Source organism: Chamaea fasciata, unplaced genomic scaffold (assembly GCF_029207755.1).
Source record: "Chamaea fasciata isolate MVZ Bird 193981 ecotype frontalis unplaced genomic scaffold, bChaFas1.0.hap1 SCAF_17, whole genome shotgun sequence".
NCBI classification, from domain to species: Eukaryota; Metazoa; Chordata; class Aves; order Passeriformes; family Sylviidae; genus Chamaea; species Chamaea fasciata.
The window spans coordinates 3,298,063-3,312,575 of record NW_027094102.1 but is presented as its reverse complement, the minus strand read 5'-3'; the positions used below and the strand labels follow the sequence as shown (position 1 = coordinate 3,312,575).

The 14,513-nt window shown below is 42.4% G+C and overlaps 1 protein-coding gene across 1 annotated transcript; it reads right to left on the bottom strand.

Annotated features, from left to right (window-relative positions):
* Positions 1–10,592: 10,592 nt before the first annotated feature.
* On the bottom strand, positions 10,593–14,245 carry CIMIP1 (ciliary microtubule inner protein 1). The gene is made up of 4 exons (XM_066199178.1): positions 14,195–14,245; positions 13,588–13,669; positions 12,773–12,871; positions 10,593–10,950 (listed from the first exon to the last, which is right to left on the bottom strand). The coding sequence occupies exons 1-4, from the start codon at positions 14,230–14,232 to the stop codon at positions 10,819–10,821; spliced, it is 351 nt and encodes a 116-aa protein (XP_066055275.1). The 5' UTR covers positions 14,233–14,245; the 3' UTR covers positions 10,593–10,818.
* Between the last annotated feature and the right edge of the window lie 268 nt (positions 14,246–14,513).

The window sequence follows — 14,513 nt, the reverse complement described above, 5'->3', positions numbered from 1 at the left end:
TTTCCTACTCTGCTTCCAGTAGCCTGTTTAGGTTGGTTTGATGCCTGAGCCAGGCTGCAATTGAGGTTTGTGCTCTGGTTTCCCTTTGAGTTCCAGTTCCCTGTATGCTGTTCTGTTTGCAGCATTTGCTTGACATGACTGTCTAGTGTGGGTTGCTGGTGTTTTTCTGGCGTTCCTGTGTGTACAGGAGCTAATAAAGGAACTGTCAGCTCAGAAAGCCCATAAATAAGGTTCTAGTGGCTTGGGATAAGAAATGCAGAGGTCCCTTGGCCAAGCCTCTTCCATGGAATTTCTGATGCTATTTCAATTCGTTGGGTTTCCAGTAGCCAAGCAACCTCTGGGGTCAAGCAGAAGTCAAAGTATAAAAATTCATGGCTATGAGCCCCCTTACCTATGAGCTGCTGTGTGTTGGAGGAATGATCTAGACCATAGCCGTTGTCTTCCGTCCCCTGATGAGTGTTTGTATGCATAATTCAAATGTGTGCATGTGTTTGAATTCTAGCTTTTATTGATTGAATTGGGCTCTGATAATAAACAGTATAAATAAATCAGAAGGGAGCTAAAGCACTGATGTGCTGGGGGGTGGGGGGGGGTTGGAATTAAAATGAGTGCAGTGACCTCGAGCAGAATGTAATTTCAAAAGTGCCTGAAATATGCTGATGGCATAAAATAAGGCTGAGGAAGTTGGAGGGGCAGAGGAACAAAACAAACTCATTCAAAATGATTTGGATTTATCAGGATTACAGGCAGGTAAGTGGCTTATGCAGTTTATTGCAGGGAAGTGTGAGGTAATGAGGCCAGGGACCAAAAGTAATCAGAGTGCAGTCAGGGTGAGAGCGGTGTGGAATGTGGATCAGAGCTTGTGGGAGGGCAGGCGCAGCACTTGTCATTGGTGTCAAACATGCAGGAATCCTCTCGCTCGGCTTTGGCAAAGCACACACCTTTCAGAGGCTGAGATGTGTCTGGTGGTTTGTACACGAAGAGAGGAGAATCCAGCTTTTGGTGTTAACAGCAAACATGATCCGTTACTGAGCTGCTCGATAGTTCATCACCCTGATTTCAGACTGGAAAAATTAAAAATTGCATTGTTTTGGACTGTTGAGTGCCCTGACAGCCACAGGAAAGCAAAGAGAAATTAGTGAATCCTTCCAGTTGGCTAATCTAGAGGTAGATTCTGTGGTTTTGAAAGCACTTGTTTTCTTCTGGTTTTCTTTCCTTCTTTTTGGTCCTAATGTCTATTTTAATTTTTTTAAATGTTTCATTTATCCCCTAAATTGTAAGCTTTGGGTTTTTCTCAGTTGTGGCCAAGCAGCTTTTGAAACCAAATCAAAGGCAGAAACAATAAAAGGAAAGCTCTGTGTTGAATTCTGTCGATGTCCTTGCAGCTTTTATTGTTCTGATAGAATCCATATTAATTCTCCCTGTTTAAAAGGGCTTTCTCTAACTTGACCTATATCTCTAAGTGTCATTTTTACATTTATTTTTCACCAAAGAGATTAGATATCGGAAAATGAAGTTTTCCTGTCTTACCTTTTAGTGCCCCAGTTTTACATATATCCTGAAAGAGCCCCAAATAATTAAAAATTTCTGGTATCTTAATGCCTCTCATTAGGGGCATATCAATAACGCAGAGACTTCTCTTTCCCTTTGAGCCCTCTGTGCTGCATCCCATGAAATCCTTTATTTTTGGAAGCCACAGCTTCAGTTTGCCACAGCTGATTAAGACAGTGAGGAGCTACAGGGAAAGCTGAACTGGGAAAGACAGAAGCTAAGGCAAGTCACAAATAATAACTTAATCTCCTCCCCTAATCCTTGTGTCATATCAGAATTAAATCAGGTGTGGTGAGAGAATCCTTGGGGAAGTAAGAGATGCACTTGGGATTTTTTCTTTTTGGAGTATTTTCAGGGGTTTGTGGCCTCAGATTGACGTGGTGTCCCTGCCTGGGATACTGGGAAGGTGCTGGATGCCCTTGAGATGAGCTCTCCCCCCACCCAGACTGGATCTTGCTGTGATTTTGACGTTGTCACAGTAATAAGGACAGAAGGATGCCCTCCATGTTCTGGTATCCATTGGTTCTCCACGGCAAAGGATCGGTGTTGGCTGCAATCTGCAGCCTCAGAGTTCTGTTGTCAGCTTGGGCTGTTGTCACACACTTCACTAATACCCTCCAGTAATTTTATTTCTTATTCACATGCACACTTAATGTCCTTAGTCATTAGACTGAAAAATGTTAACCTTGTCATAGTTAGTGACTGGAAGCAGAAAAGTCCATTTAATTCTCAGGGGAACGAATTCTAATTTTCTGCTTGTCAGAAAGTGGCATTTTACATATTTTTCTCTTTTTTTCCCCCCACCAGTTTAGTGCTAAATTTAAATGTGTGTGTGTCATAGGAACAGACCTTTAGTCAGTGCTCAACACCCCAAAAGCCTTGGCAGGGCTCCAATGTATGAGAGTCTTGACCAAGAGCTGCTGCTAAAGCTCATTTCGGGCACAGTGTGGGGGGGTGAGAATGAAAAGTTGAGAGAGAAGAGGTCAGCACAGAGGGCACATTAACATTGCATGTCAGGATGCATTTCTTCCCCCAGCAAATGTGGATGGATGAAAAGCAGCTCATCTGGAATAAAATGTCCAGTGAAGTAATAAATTATGTTAATCGAGCACACTAGTACTAATATTTGTCATTAAGATGTGACATCTTCTAACGAATGTCACAAACTACTGTGAGCCTTTAAAAACCCTACTGGTGGGAAGGGAAGTTGTCTGCAGATATCGAGTTCCCTGTTCTTTGAAAGGGAAGAGCTTGTCTGGAAAAATAGATGGCATTTATGGCAAAGAGAAATAATCCTCCCACAGATTACAGCTGCTCACTGCATTGTTGTGCTGGTGGTCTTATCTCATCAGTGGATGTTTTATATGGTTCTTTTTATTTTATTTTTTGGATGCATTTCCATAAGGCTGTTCTGAGGAGGAGATTGTGTACTGGGAGCTGGATGTATTCTGAGAAAGAGACACCACTACAAAGAACTCCGAGTTCAAGTTGCAAAGATGGATGAAGTAAAAACGAGGGATGGTTATTTTGCTTTTTACAGATGGGAGCTGAAGCAGGGGAGGTGACTGTTGTGGCCAAAGTCACCCTGGGAGTCCGTGGAATTGCATCCTGATCTTTGAAGTGCAGTTCCAGTATTGTACCATATATTGTCTTCTGTTCCCTTGCTGCTGAATGGGGATTTGATATGCACATGTGTGATGAGCCAAGCATGTTCTGCATATGTTTAGCCAAACTGTGACCTCAGGAACACGAGGGGAGCACTCCCTGCTCTGGTCAGGAGAGCTTCCACGGCTGGGCCCATCCAGGGGCTGCAAAGCAGTGTTGGCATTCACTTTATGAAATTAGCCCTTCCACTGCCTGTTTGGTGTTTTAGCAGCTGTGGGTTCTGGAGAGGCCTGGCAGGGCAATGGGTGATGCTGCATGGCTGATTGTGTGGCCCCTTGTACTGTCTGAGCACCAGATGCTGATTAATGATTAGTGTGTAACAAATTAATAAATTGATACCACACAGACAAAGAAACATCCATGACAGGGATCTCTCAATTCTCTCTCCTCTGGGGAGAAGGGAGACCTGCAGGCATTACATCCTCACTGGACACAAATGCCTCTGGACTCTGGGCTATCCTGACACCTTGCAGAGGGAACGTACACTTGAGATTAATTATATTCCATGGGTGGTTCCATATGTGCTGGAAAAAACCTGACATTTTTGGCTCAGTTTTGTTGTATGCAGATGTTCTTGCAGGGAAGGGTGAGTGGTCAGCACAGTCAGAGTGGGCTCAGGAAGGCCCTGGTGTCCTGCCCTGAAGGGGTTTATCCACAGGGACTCATTTCAGACAATACCTTTGAAGTCTAAAGATAAGATCTCACTGCCCAAGCTCCCTCTGTAGCTTTGTGGGGAACAAGGATCCTGTGGTGTATCATTTAAAGTCTGAATTTGGAACTGCAGTCCTGAATCATGACCAGAGTTTAAAAGTAATGCGTGTGGCACATCAAACACTGCTGACCTGAGCCTCTCTCAGCCAAAATCAGGCTACAAATTGAGTTACTGTGTTGTCATCCTTAGGCTGTCAGAAGCATAAAAACTTCTGTGCATCTGGCCTTGTTTTTCAGAAATAAAAAGTGTTTAAATTGGTGTGATGCATTACAGAATGCAGGTAAATTAATGCCTTTGTAATGACCAAAGGGAGAATTCAGACAGAATTCAGATGTGGTTTCTGAATCTGTACAAACACCTACAAATCCAGAATGGGACAGGGGAGTAAATAAATCCCTGATTGGCCTGACTGATTTTTCCATTCTTCTTACGTAAGAAGTGTGTGTGTACTTCTGTGCCATGCTTGGGGCATAATTTATGTATTGTAATAAATAACAAGTATATGTGTGCATAATTAGAAGGGACAATAAAGAAAAGCAGTTGATGAAATTGAATTATGCATAATAAAGCTGTAATTTTTCAAGGAAGGCTGTAGTCATCAGGAAAGAAAGTGAAGCTTGCTTGTTTTGTTAGTTTTGTGAGAGACGTGAGCTGGGACTTGTAAGACTTTGTGTTTTTATGTCTCATTGTATTATCCCACAGGGTTTGGGCAAGACCAGGTGAACAAACCAACATTTTGGAACCTGAGGCATGGGATAAACTCTGCAATCTGCCCTTATGGGGAGGGTTCAGGAGGCTTACAAAACAATGCTGGGTATTTATCTACTTTTTCACAGTAAAAATGTATAAATCAGCATTATAGAGCCCTTCTTAAAAAGAGAAAGATTTGGCTCACAAGGTTTGAAGAGCCATTCTCATATCTGGATGCTTTTACACATCCATGACCACTCTGGGATGTGCTTTATTCAGCTTCAAAACAGTTCCAGCAACACTTCCAAAAGCACACATGAAATGAATGTAAAATATATTCCAGATAATTGCAGTATCTTTGTAATTTAGTGTCTTCTGTGTTCCAAAAACCCTCAACAGCTGGTTAACCCCAGCAGGAGCAATGAGCTGAGAGGGGCACAGGGAGTACCAGGGTCCGGCTGCCCAGAACCAGCTGGGTCCTGCCTGTCACTGCTGACAGGTAAGGATGGATTAGCAGTGACCCCAACAGTGCAAATGAAAAGAAAATGAAAAGCAGATTTAGGCAATTCTTTCTCCTTTGTGAGTCCTTTATATGTAGAATTCTGCATCTATGCACGCAGGACATTTTAACTGAGATTTGTTGAGTATGAAGAAGGTGGTTCCCTCTCCAGTAAAGCAGCTCTGGCCCAAGGTGAAGGGGTAGGGCTCCAGCTGTCCATTGCTTGTGGTATCCCAGTAAATTACTGATTTGCTCAGCGCTCCTACTTCAAACAAACAGAAGGACAAACAAACATGGTGAAAAGCCTGGTTTGCTCAAATCTATGGCAAGAGCTTTTCTCATTTGCACATTAGTAACTGGAGCTGTTGTGGACACAGCGCCTGGGAGAACAAAAGCATCAGCAGTGCTCCTTTGGAACCAGGTTATTGCCCAGTTTGCACTGCACTGTGTTCCCTTTACCTGGCACCCGGCTCAAGACTCCCAAAAATAGTAGGTTAAAGTGAATTTTCCTACTTCAGACATTCAGGGCCCATCTCCTGGAGCAGAGCTCTCTGACCCGGCAGCACCCCTGCCCCTGCACGCTGTTGCCCTGTGCAGAGGCAGCACAGCCAGCCTCACTTCTCAGGCCTTGGGCCTTCAGCAGCAAAGGCTGTTTTGTTGCCACAGAGAACTCCAACTTTGCCTGTGACTGCAGCCAGGGAGGAAATGAGGTGGGGGAGGCGATCTCCATGTCCAAGTGGAGCCACAAACCTTGTCCCTCCACGCTTCCCCACGCGCCGGCCAGTTGGATCTCGGCTCCTCCCGAGAGACTGCAAATATGTGGGGTTTGTTCATTTACCAGCGCAGTGCCAAGATGGAAACTGTAGTGCCGGTGATGGGAGCACAGAAATCGCACCGCTTCCACTGAAACAAAGGACATCGCTGGGCTCTGGAAATAGGAGCATAATGGCTGTTTATTTTTTTCCAGACAGGGACTGGGAGCTCACTGGGGTTTTTTGGGCTCTTGCTTTGTTTTTGTTTTGCTCCAGCTTTTAAGGATGAGAATGTTGTGTCTGACGCGTGTCAGCGAACAGAGGAGATTCACGAGCAGAGCTGAGCTCGTCTTGCTCCCCGGTGAGGAATAAAAGCATTGCCCGTCTCTCACTTCGGGAGGAGAAGGAGGGGCTGCGGGAAGTGAGAAGGCATTGTCAGGTTCGGGTCAGGCTGGAGCATCACGGATTAGCCGGGTGTCACTCGGCAGCCTGCAGGCATCGCTGGGAAAGCCGGAGACAGAAATGTGCGTGCAGGGGGTGGGGGCCGAGGGCTGCCATGGCTCGTTTGGGTGCACGGCTGCTCTCCGCATTTTTGATATTTCGGGAAAGCAGTCAGGAAAGTGGGCTGAGTAAAGAGCCCTTTATCAAGGAAGCGGAGAAAATGGCCACTTCTACAGCCCTGTATTGGAACTCTTAATTATGGGGTTATCAGAGCTGTTAAAAACTTTGATTAACAAGAGTTGTGTCCACATTTAATCGCAGTCTGGTACCTGCAAATCTGATCTTGTGCCCAGGGAAGCTGCTGTCGGTGGAGCCACCAAACTGGAAGCGTGGTGCTGAGTGAAGATTCTTTGTTCTGTTTATTTCTTCATGGTTGTATCTGTTTTTGTGCTTTGAAGTCTGCAGGGTTATTTCAATATTTAGTGGTTTTTTTAGTTTATTTCACTTCTTTAGTGAAGCAGATAAAGCAGTGAGGGGAAAAAATATGAGGGTAGGGGCTAAATTCAGGGTCACTTGGGCCACACACACAAACTGGGACCACAAGGTGTAAAGATGTAATTTCCATTAATAAAAGCACATTGTATTGACCCATCACTTCCGAATTTCAGCCAGATCTCATATGTTACTGCAGAGTGCAGCTCATCTAAAACAGGACACATGAGGTTAACCAAATTGTTATGTTTTAAAATTATTTCTCAGTGCCATTAGTCTTTTCTGTGTATGACTGAGGAACCATGTTTTGTTCACTTCCAACCCAATCAGTTTCGCAGCATAGCAATATCAATTTCCAGTACAGTTAAATTTATTCCAGTATGGTCCTGTGAAATGGTCTGACATGCTTTCAGCTAAATGACAATTTGACGGGATGTGAAAACCACAGGAGTCAGGAAGAAGGTAATAGTCTGTGAGCAGGCCTTATCGGTTTTGCTACAAGGGCACGGCTGCAAGGGGAACAAAACACAACACATTGAGGAACCTAAAGCGAGGAGAGCCTGGGCTGGGCTCCACAGGGGAGCAGAGCTTCCTGGTCTGGTTGCCAGTGACTCTGTTAGATCAATGTTTGTCACTTTGCTACTTGGTACAGTGTGGAAGGAACCAAAAAGAATCCTTCACTAAAGGAGGAAATGATGTGTGCGAATGGGGAACCTTACGGCTCTGAAAACGATAATAATAAAATGGATATCCTCTCTTTTGTAAGGAAACAATCTCAGAGCTAAAGTCACCTCAGGCTGACAGAGCAGCCAAGAGGATGAACTGGGAACAGGAGTTTGTTGCTCAGGCTTAGGACTGCAGTGAGGGTCATTGGGATGTCACAGCACGTCACTGCAGAGGTGTCTCACGCAGAGCACTGAGGTTTATTCTCCAAGCACCCTTTTAGGGACTGCATCACTTGTCTATGCACAGGCTGTGGCTGCTTTTTGGTTTTTTCCAAATGTAACTCTTACATGGTGATTGCAACCTCAGTAGTGCTACTTACTCAGAATCACCAGTAACTATGATCTAATCAAAAATCTTTATTCTCTGTAAAATGCATTTTAAATAAATAGCAATCTTTTGACTCTGAGCTCCTGGTAAAGTAACTTATATTAATGAAATTATGAATAGCAATTTCCAGTTCTGTGCCAGTTCTAACAGCACAGAAAAGAACACATTGTGAAGCAAAACACCAGGTTTTTGTCCCCCAATTTTGTTGTTTGTTAAGTGAGTGCTTGTGAAAAAGAGAATTTTGATTTCATTGTTCTTCCACTCAAATGCAGCTGCCATTTAAGCCTTTTCTGTTTTTTCATCACACACCCAGGAGAGCACCTGCAGGGACACATCCTTGGTGGCAGATGTGGGGCTGACCTGTTTCCACCTCTGGCTCCGGTGACTGGGTATCAGATCCAGTAACATTTCTCTGTGTGCAGCTCTGAAAGACCATCCGCAGCTCTTCTCTAAAATGAGTCTGTTAGCAAAGTTTACCTGAAAACAACACTAAAGGCCAGATGGTTTCAGCTTTCTGAAAATTTGTCAACCAAGGAGTTGCTCTGCAGCTCCCTGTGCTCACCAGAAGCGTCGCAAAAGACCAAATGAAATTTTGGTTGGAGCATCAAAGACATCTAAATACACTTACATCTTGTTCTCATATTTTGATTCTGCTCTGACTTGCACAGAAACACGGGTCTGACACTTTTATACAGAATTAAAATTGTTTAGACTTTTGTTGCACTTTTGAAGCGATTTAATTTTGTTTTGAAGCATCTTCTGGCGTGTGCAGAGTTTACCAACACTGTCCTGACCTTGGAGACGTGTGACATTTTACAGTGTGCAGTGGCATTTATGTACCCAACCTGGCTCCAATAAATAGGTTAATTTCCACAAATTAAAGGCCAGGTTTCAAACATAACAAGGTGATACAATAATTCTGTGAGGACCTTTAAGATTCACAACTGGGGCATGTGACTGGGCAGTCCTTTGTCAGCTGCAAATCCACAACTTCTACACAATTTTTTTCATGTAAAATGTTAGAAGTGTTGGGAAAAAAATAGTCAGGTTTATAGTTTCATATAATACCAAAACCCCAAATACAGGGGACAAATAACAACTGACAGATTTATGATGAAAATGACTTAAATTTTTAGATTATATTCCTTGCACATCCCAAATAAGTCTCTATCAAGGTATCCCCTGAAGAAAAGGCACCTTAAATGACAGGATGAACTATACAAAACCCTTGCTGTCAGGACAGAGTTAATATTTGGACACTGGAATAAGAGTCAGGAATGTCCAACTGCAGATGCTGGACAAAGAATTTATTTTTGTTTCCAAAATCAAACCATGGCTCATCTGGATTTGGATTTCACTTCATACAAACATCCACTGGGTATTTGGTGCCAACTTTGATTCTTTAATATAAGTCTCTAAAAGCAAGTGGAGTTCCCCTTTTATTTGGCCTAAATTAATGTAATTTGATTGCTACTAAATGGCATATTAATCATTATTATACCTGTTTACATAAATCAGACAAGAATAAGATCTTATGAACTTAAAATAAACTGAAGAACCACATACCACATGATTAAAATAAGCAAGAGATACAAGCCTGGCAATGACAAAAAGCACACTGAAATTAAATATTGTTCTTACAGTTATCTTGGTTGTCCAAAGAACAGTGTACACAGGTCATGGTTAGTAGCTAAATTACAATTTAACTTCAATTTCCAGAGTCTGATTCCAAGTCATTCTTTGTTCTGGTTTTTAAGTAAAGTGTCTGAAGTTACTTCTGCTATGTGTTCTCCTTCTGGGGTAATCTTTCCAAAGGATATGACTCACTTCTCCATTATTTGTAAAGAATATGGAAAAAAGTAAAATATTATTATTTTGTGGGCATTTGGAAATGGATGGTAAAAAAAAAAAGGTGGGATGTTGATCATGGTGAGTCATTTCTTGGGAAGAAGGGAAGAACAAACACTGGCTGCTGCCTTACTGCTGTGAAAGCCAAGGATGCAGTGCTGACTCAAGCAGTAGATATTGATGGCTGCAGAACACAAAGGAGATCTTACAGCAGGGTTAAAGAGGAAAACCTTTCCCCTTTAAGTGATAAGGAGTTACAGGGAGCTGCCTGTGTTGATTTCTTGGAGGCTCTTTTGTGTTTAAACAACCCTCTGGTTTGAACACCTTGGCCAGTTAGAATTACATCGTGCAAACAGTTGCTGCAGCTCAGTGAGTCTCCTGAGTTTCCAGAAATCCTGGCAAATCTTCAGGTGCATAATGAAGTGCAAGACTGAACTCTAGGGCACTGAGGGAGCTACCCCAGGAACTCCCAGTGCAATCACCTGCTGGCTCTGAGCACCTCTCCCTGGCTGGTGCAAATATTGGCATACACAAAACTGAAGCGACAGAAATCCTTTGTAACCCATTTGCATACTGATCAATTAATGGGAAAACCCTGTTCTGATACTAAAACTGATTTTTCAAAGTGATTTTGTGTCACTGCGGCCTTTGTGTACTTTATTTCTTTACTGGGAACTACTCACTTATGTGTGTAACTGCATAAAATACCTGCAAAGCACACCCAACACAAAACCCAGTGTATTTTATGAGTATTTTATAGGTAGAGGTTCTCATGGAGAAACAATTATAAAAGTTTGCACTGTCACTCCAACTTCCAATGAATATTTTAAAATTATAGGCTTATTAATGCTAATAAAAATAGTACACGCTCTGTGATTTTTACCTGAGTTTATTTTTTCTAAGTTACAAGCGGAAGCTCTAAAGCAGAGTTAACAGCTTGGATGCCATTGATTCAATTAAGTAAAATGAAAATGTCCACACTTTACCAAAATGATTGTGGATTTTCACATAAAGAGCAGAAATGATCAACAGTCCACTACAGGATATTTGCTTAGGAGTGCAGCTGGATCTTTGTGCCTCTTTATTTCATAATGTCTCTCAGAGGGCTCACATGGTCACTTCATATTACCAACGGCTCCTTTGCAGCTTTGGATTTGATAATCCTGTTCAAGTGCCAGTGCTGGAATACTGGATCTCCAGCCAATAAATCCCTGGGTAGTTTTAGGTACTGGAGGAGATGGAAGCACCTAAAGTCAAAGTAACATGTAAAACTGAATGGTGAAAAGGTTTTTGGCTAAAGTTTCTGTCATGCAACACTGTCTCTTGTGCTGTAGTGTTCTAAAACAAACAATCAAGTCATTGTTTAGTAGTGTATGTTGGAATTCTTTTTTCCAAAGTTTGGCTCAATACTAAAGGCTTTAATTGCTTAACATTATTAGAATTAATTTTATTATTATTATTATATATGGAAAAAGCTCAAGCTGAAGATCATCATCGTCATCTTTAAAACTAATTCACTTCTGTAAACAGGAGAAATAGTGTTTTCTCCTTGCTTTAATACATTTGGTAGCAGTGCAGCTATGGAATAATAATTTTAAATCCAAATGCCAAAGATATTACTGACCAAGCTGGCTTTTACATCAAGAACTCCTTATTCATTCTACCTTCTTTCTACTTTAAAAGATGGGTGAGCAGCAAGTTAATCTGCAACTAATCTAGCTAAAAAGGAAACAAAACAAAAGCCAACAGACTCTGTTCAGTGACTGCTGTGCTTACTTTGGCTGAATCATCTCAATTGGGCACGTTCTATCATTTCAGCATCTGGGGACTTAGCAGAGAAATACACAGCAAGAGAACAATGTTTCAGTTCTCTTGCCAGAGTTGCTTCACTTTGTTCTTTGGCCAAGATTGGAAAATGTTTATGATATTTAGGTGGAGCAGCTCCTCAGAAAAGATAATTTTTATGGCCAAAAGTGCCACCCACTGAGCAGGATAATGAAGGAAATCATGTCCCACTTTCGGCCTGGGGGAGGGGACTCTGCAGAAGCTTTTATTAGTCTAACCTAGAGAGAACAGATTTGACTGTTACCACAAGGTAAATGTGCAGAAAGACAGTTCTGGAAAGGATGTATGAAACTTCACTCTGAATATGTAAAGGGTGACCTAAATCACAGCTAACCCATCTCTTCCTCCCAGTTCCGAGGTGAAATGGAAACTCTGTTCCAATGAGCACCAGGCTCTGCACGCTCGTGGAGCAGCTGATAACTGCAGGATTTGTTAATGCACCAACACCCTCATGGGGCTGAGACTCGACTGAAACTGCAACTAGACTGACATTGGAGGTCTGGGACAAAAGTGAAGAACAAGTAGCAGTAATGGCAGAAATTGTGCCATTTCATTTCTTTACCACACTCAGCCCTAGCTCTTAATTTTTATTTTAATTTAATCTCAGTAAAAGCTTTTACTACCTCCTTACCTTATCTCCCCAACCTTGGAATCCTTTGAAAGAAAGCTAGTTCAGCAAGTAAGAATTTCCAATCTCCTTTACTTCCCTAATTTTCTCTAAGTGGACTAACCTTCCTTTTCATTAGCATATTCTGCTTCCCCTTTTGTGAGTACGTTCCTCTCCCAATATCACTGTGGAGTCACCCTATTCACTGGTGATCCTGACACACTGTATTTATAAATTAAACCATCAGTCACATTCTACTCTCCAGCTGTTTGACAGCTTTAAGACTCTGAATGTACATGCAAATCACATAAAACAAAATAATTATGACTTGGCTTCTTAGAACTGGCTTCTTATCAATTTGTGGTGCTGAAGAGGACAGTGGTATTGACTCTGCAAAAAGCAGACTCTTAAATAAAGGTAGAAAAATTACAGCCATATCCAAAGGGCAATTCCTTGTCTTAAACAAATGCTTCTAAAGCATAGTTTGGCTTGCAAATGCACTTAACTTTGACCTTTATTTGAAGACCCCCCTCTATAAGACAACTGGTCTTCAGAGGTTGTGTGGTTTCTTAAGACAGATGTTGCTGTATTGCAATTTTGAAATCTAATTTTCTAACCTTAATGTATTTTTCCACAGGTGTCACAGGTCGAATCTGCAGGTGATCTGGAAGCTGTAGCTTGGGCTTTGCATCTTTTTTCTTTTCATCTCCAATCAACTAAAACCAAAACATATTTAAAAACTCGACTATTTATCTTTTGAAATATACTATAATAAATGATATCTACACCATTCCCCTTGTTGTATATGGACTTCCTGTTCTTTCCACCTCAAGCAGGATTACTTATTTCAGTGCTTTGGAAATTACTGGGATTTTTGTTTCAGAAGACATGCAAACGACATTTATATCTATGCAGGGGTTGCATCAATCCTGCTCTTTAGTAATGAAATACTCTGATTCCAAATGTAACATCATGTACTACTGTATTCTAATATCTAAACATCACTGAGAAGAGACATCACTCTAAATATTTTCATTTGTTGTAGATTCCCCCACTGACAATTTAATTAGCTGGAACCTTTTCCCCTAGATTTTTAAAATACCATATAGAGAGACAAAGGGGAAATATTTTCCTGTCAGTGTGCATCTAGTACTTGTTAGCACTATTAGGAGTCATGCTTCTCAAGAGAAATATATCAGAATATGCACGGCATATAAATTACCACTTGATGTATTTTACTCAGAAGAAAACGGAATATTTGAACCATTTCAAAAGTAGTGCAGTTGCTACCTTGGATGCCAGTGTAGTAAAGCATACTCGATACATTTCTACTCTTCTGTGCTTTCATGATTTTGTGTCCAGATAAATTTGTGCACAAGTATTTCATGTGTTGCTTATATTATAAGCCATATTATATGCCATTCAATTTTACCTCCTCAAGAGGTGTTTTCAAAAATCCCCATTTTTCAGCCCATCTTTTTGCAGCATCTGCTTCCTTTTCAACTTGATCTTTCCTGAAACCAACAGACAAATATTTAAGATTACTTTCAAAACTTCCATTAAAAAAAAACAAACCAAAAACCAACCAAGCCAACCCAACTACTGATGTCACAAAGCGCAGCGCTTTAGCAGGAATCTTGAAGCTTCCATCTCAAAACAGCAAGTTAATGTACAAATTATCATTGTCTGACTCAGAGCTGATGGGAAAATAATTTCCAGAGGTTTGAAACACTGCGTGTAAACGCACACTGCCTTTAAATTATGTTTTGTTAAGAAGCGGAGGAGGTTGAAAAGTAAGTAAATATACTTTCGTTTACTGCGTTGACTGACGAGGTGCCCCCACCCCGCACCCGGCGGGGAATGAGGGGTGCACTGCATCTAGCTCTAAAAGCCCTGACTTTTTTACCACGGCACGCTTTACCCAGCGCAAACGCTTTTAAAACACACGTGAGAACTCTTTCAGCGCGGAGCTAAGGGGCGGGAGGGGAAGGTGGACGGGAGCAGCAGCGCTGTTTGCCGGGGCCGGGCGGGGCTGTTACCAGTAGTTGTCCTGCGCTATGTAGTTGGTGGGCTCCATGGGGCCGGGGATTCTCCTCAGCCCCGCCGGCACCGGGGATTCTCCTCAGCCCCGACTGGGGATTCTCCTCAGCCCCGATCGGGGATTCGCCTCAGCCCCGATCGGGGATTCGCCTCAGCCCCGACTGGGGATTCTCCTCAGCCCCGATCGGGGATTCGCCTCAGCCCCGACTGGGGATTCGCCTCAGCCCCGATCGGGGATTCTCCTCAGCCCCTCCGGCCCCGGGGATTCTCCTCAGCCCCGATCGGGGAGTCGCCTCAGCCCCGACTGGGGATTCTCCT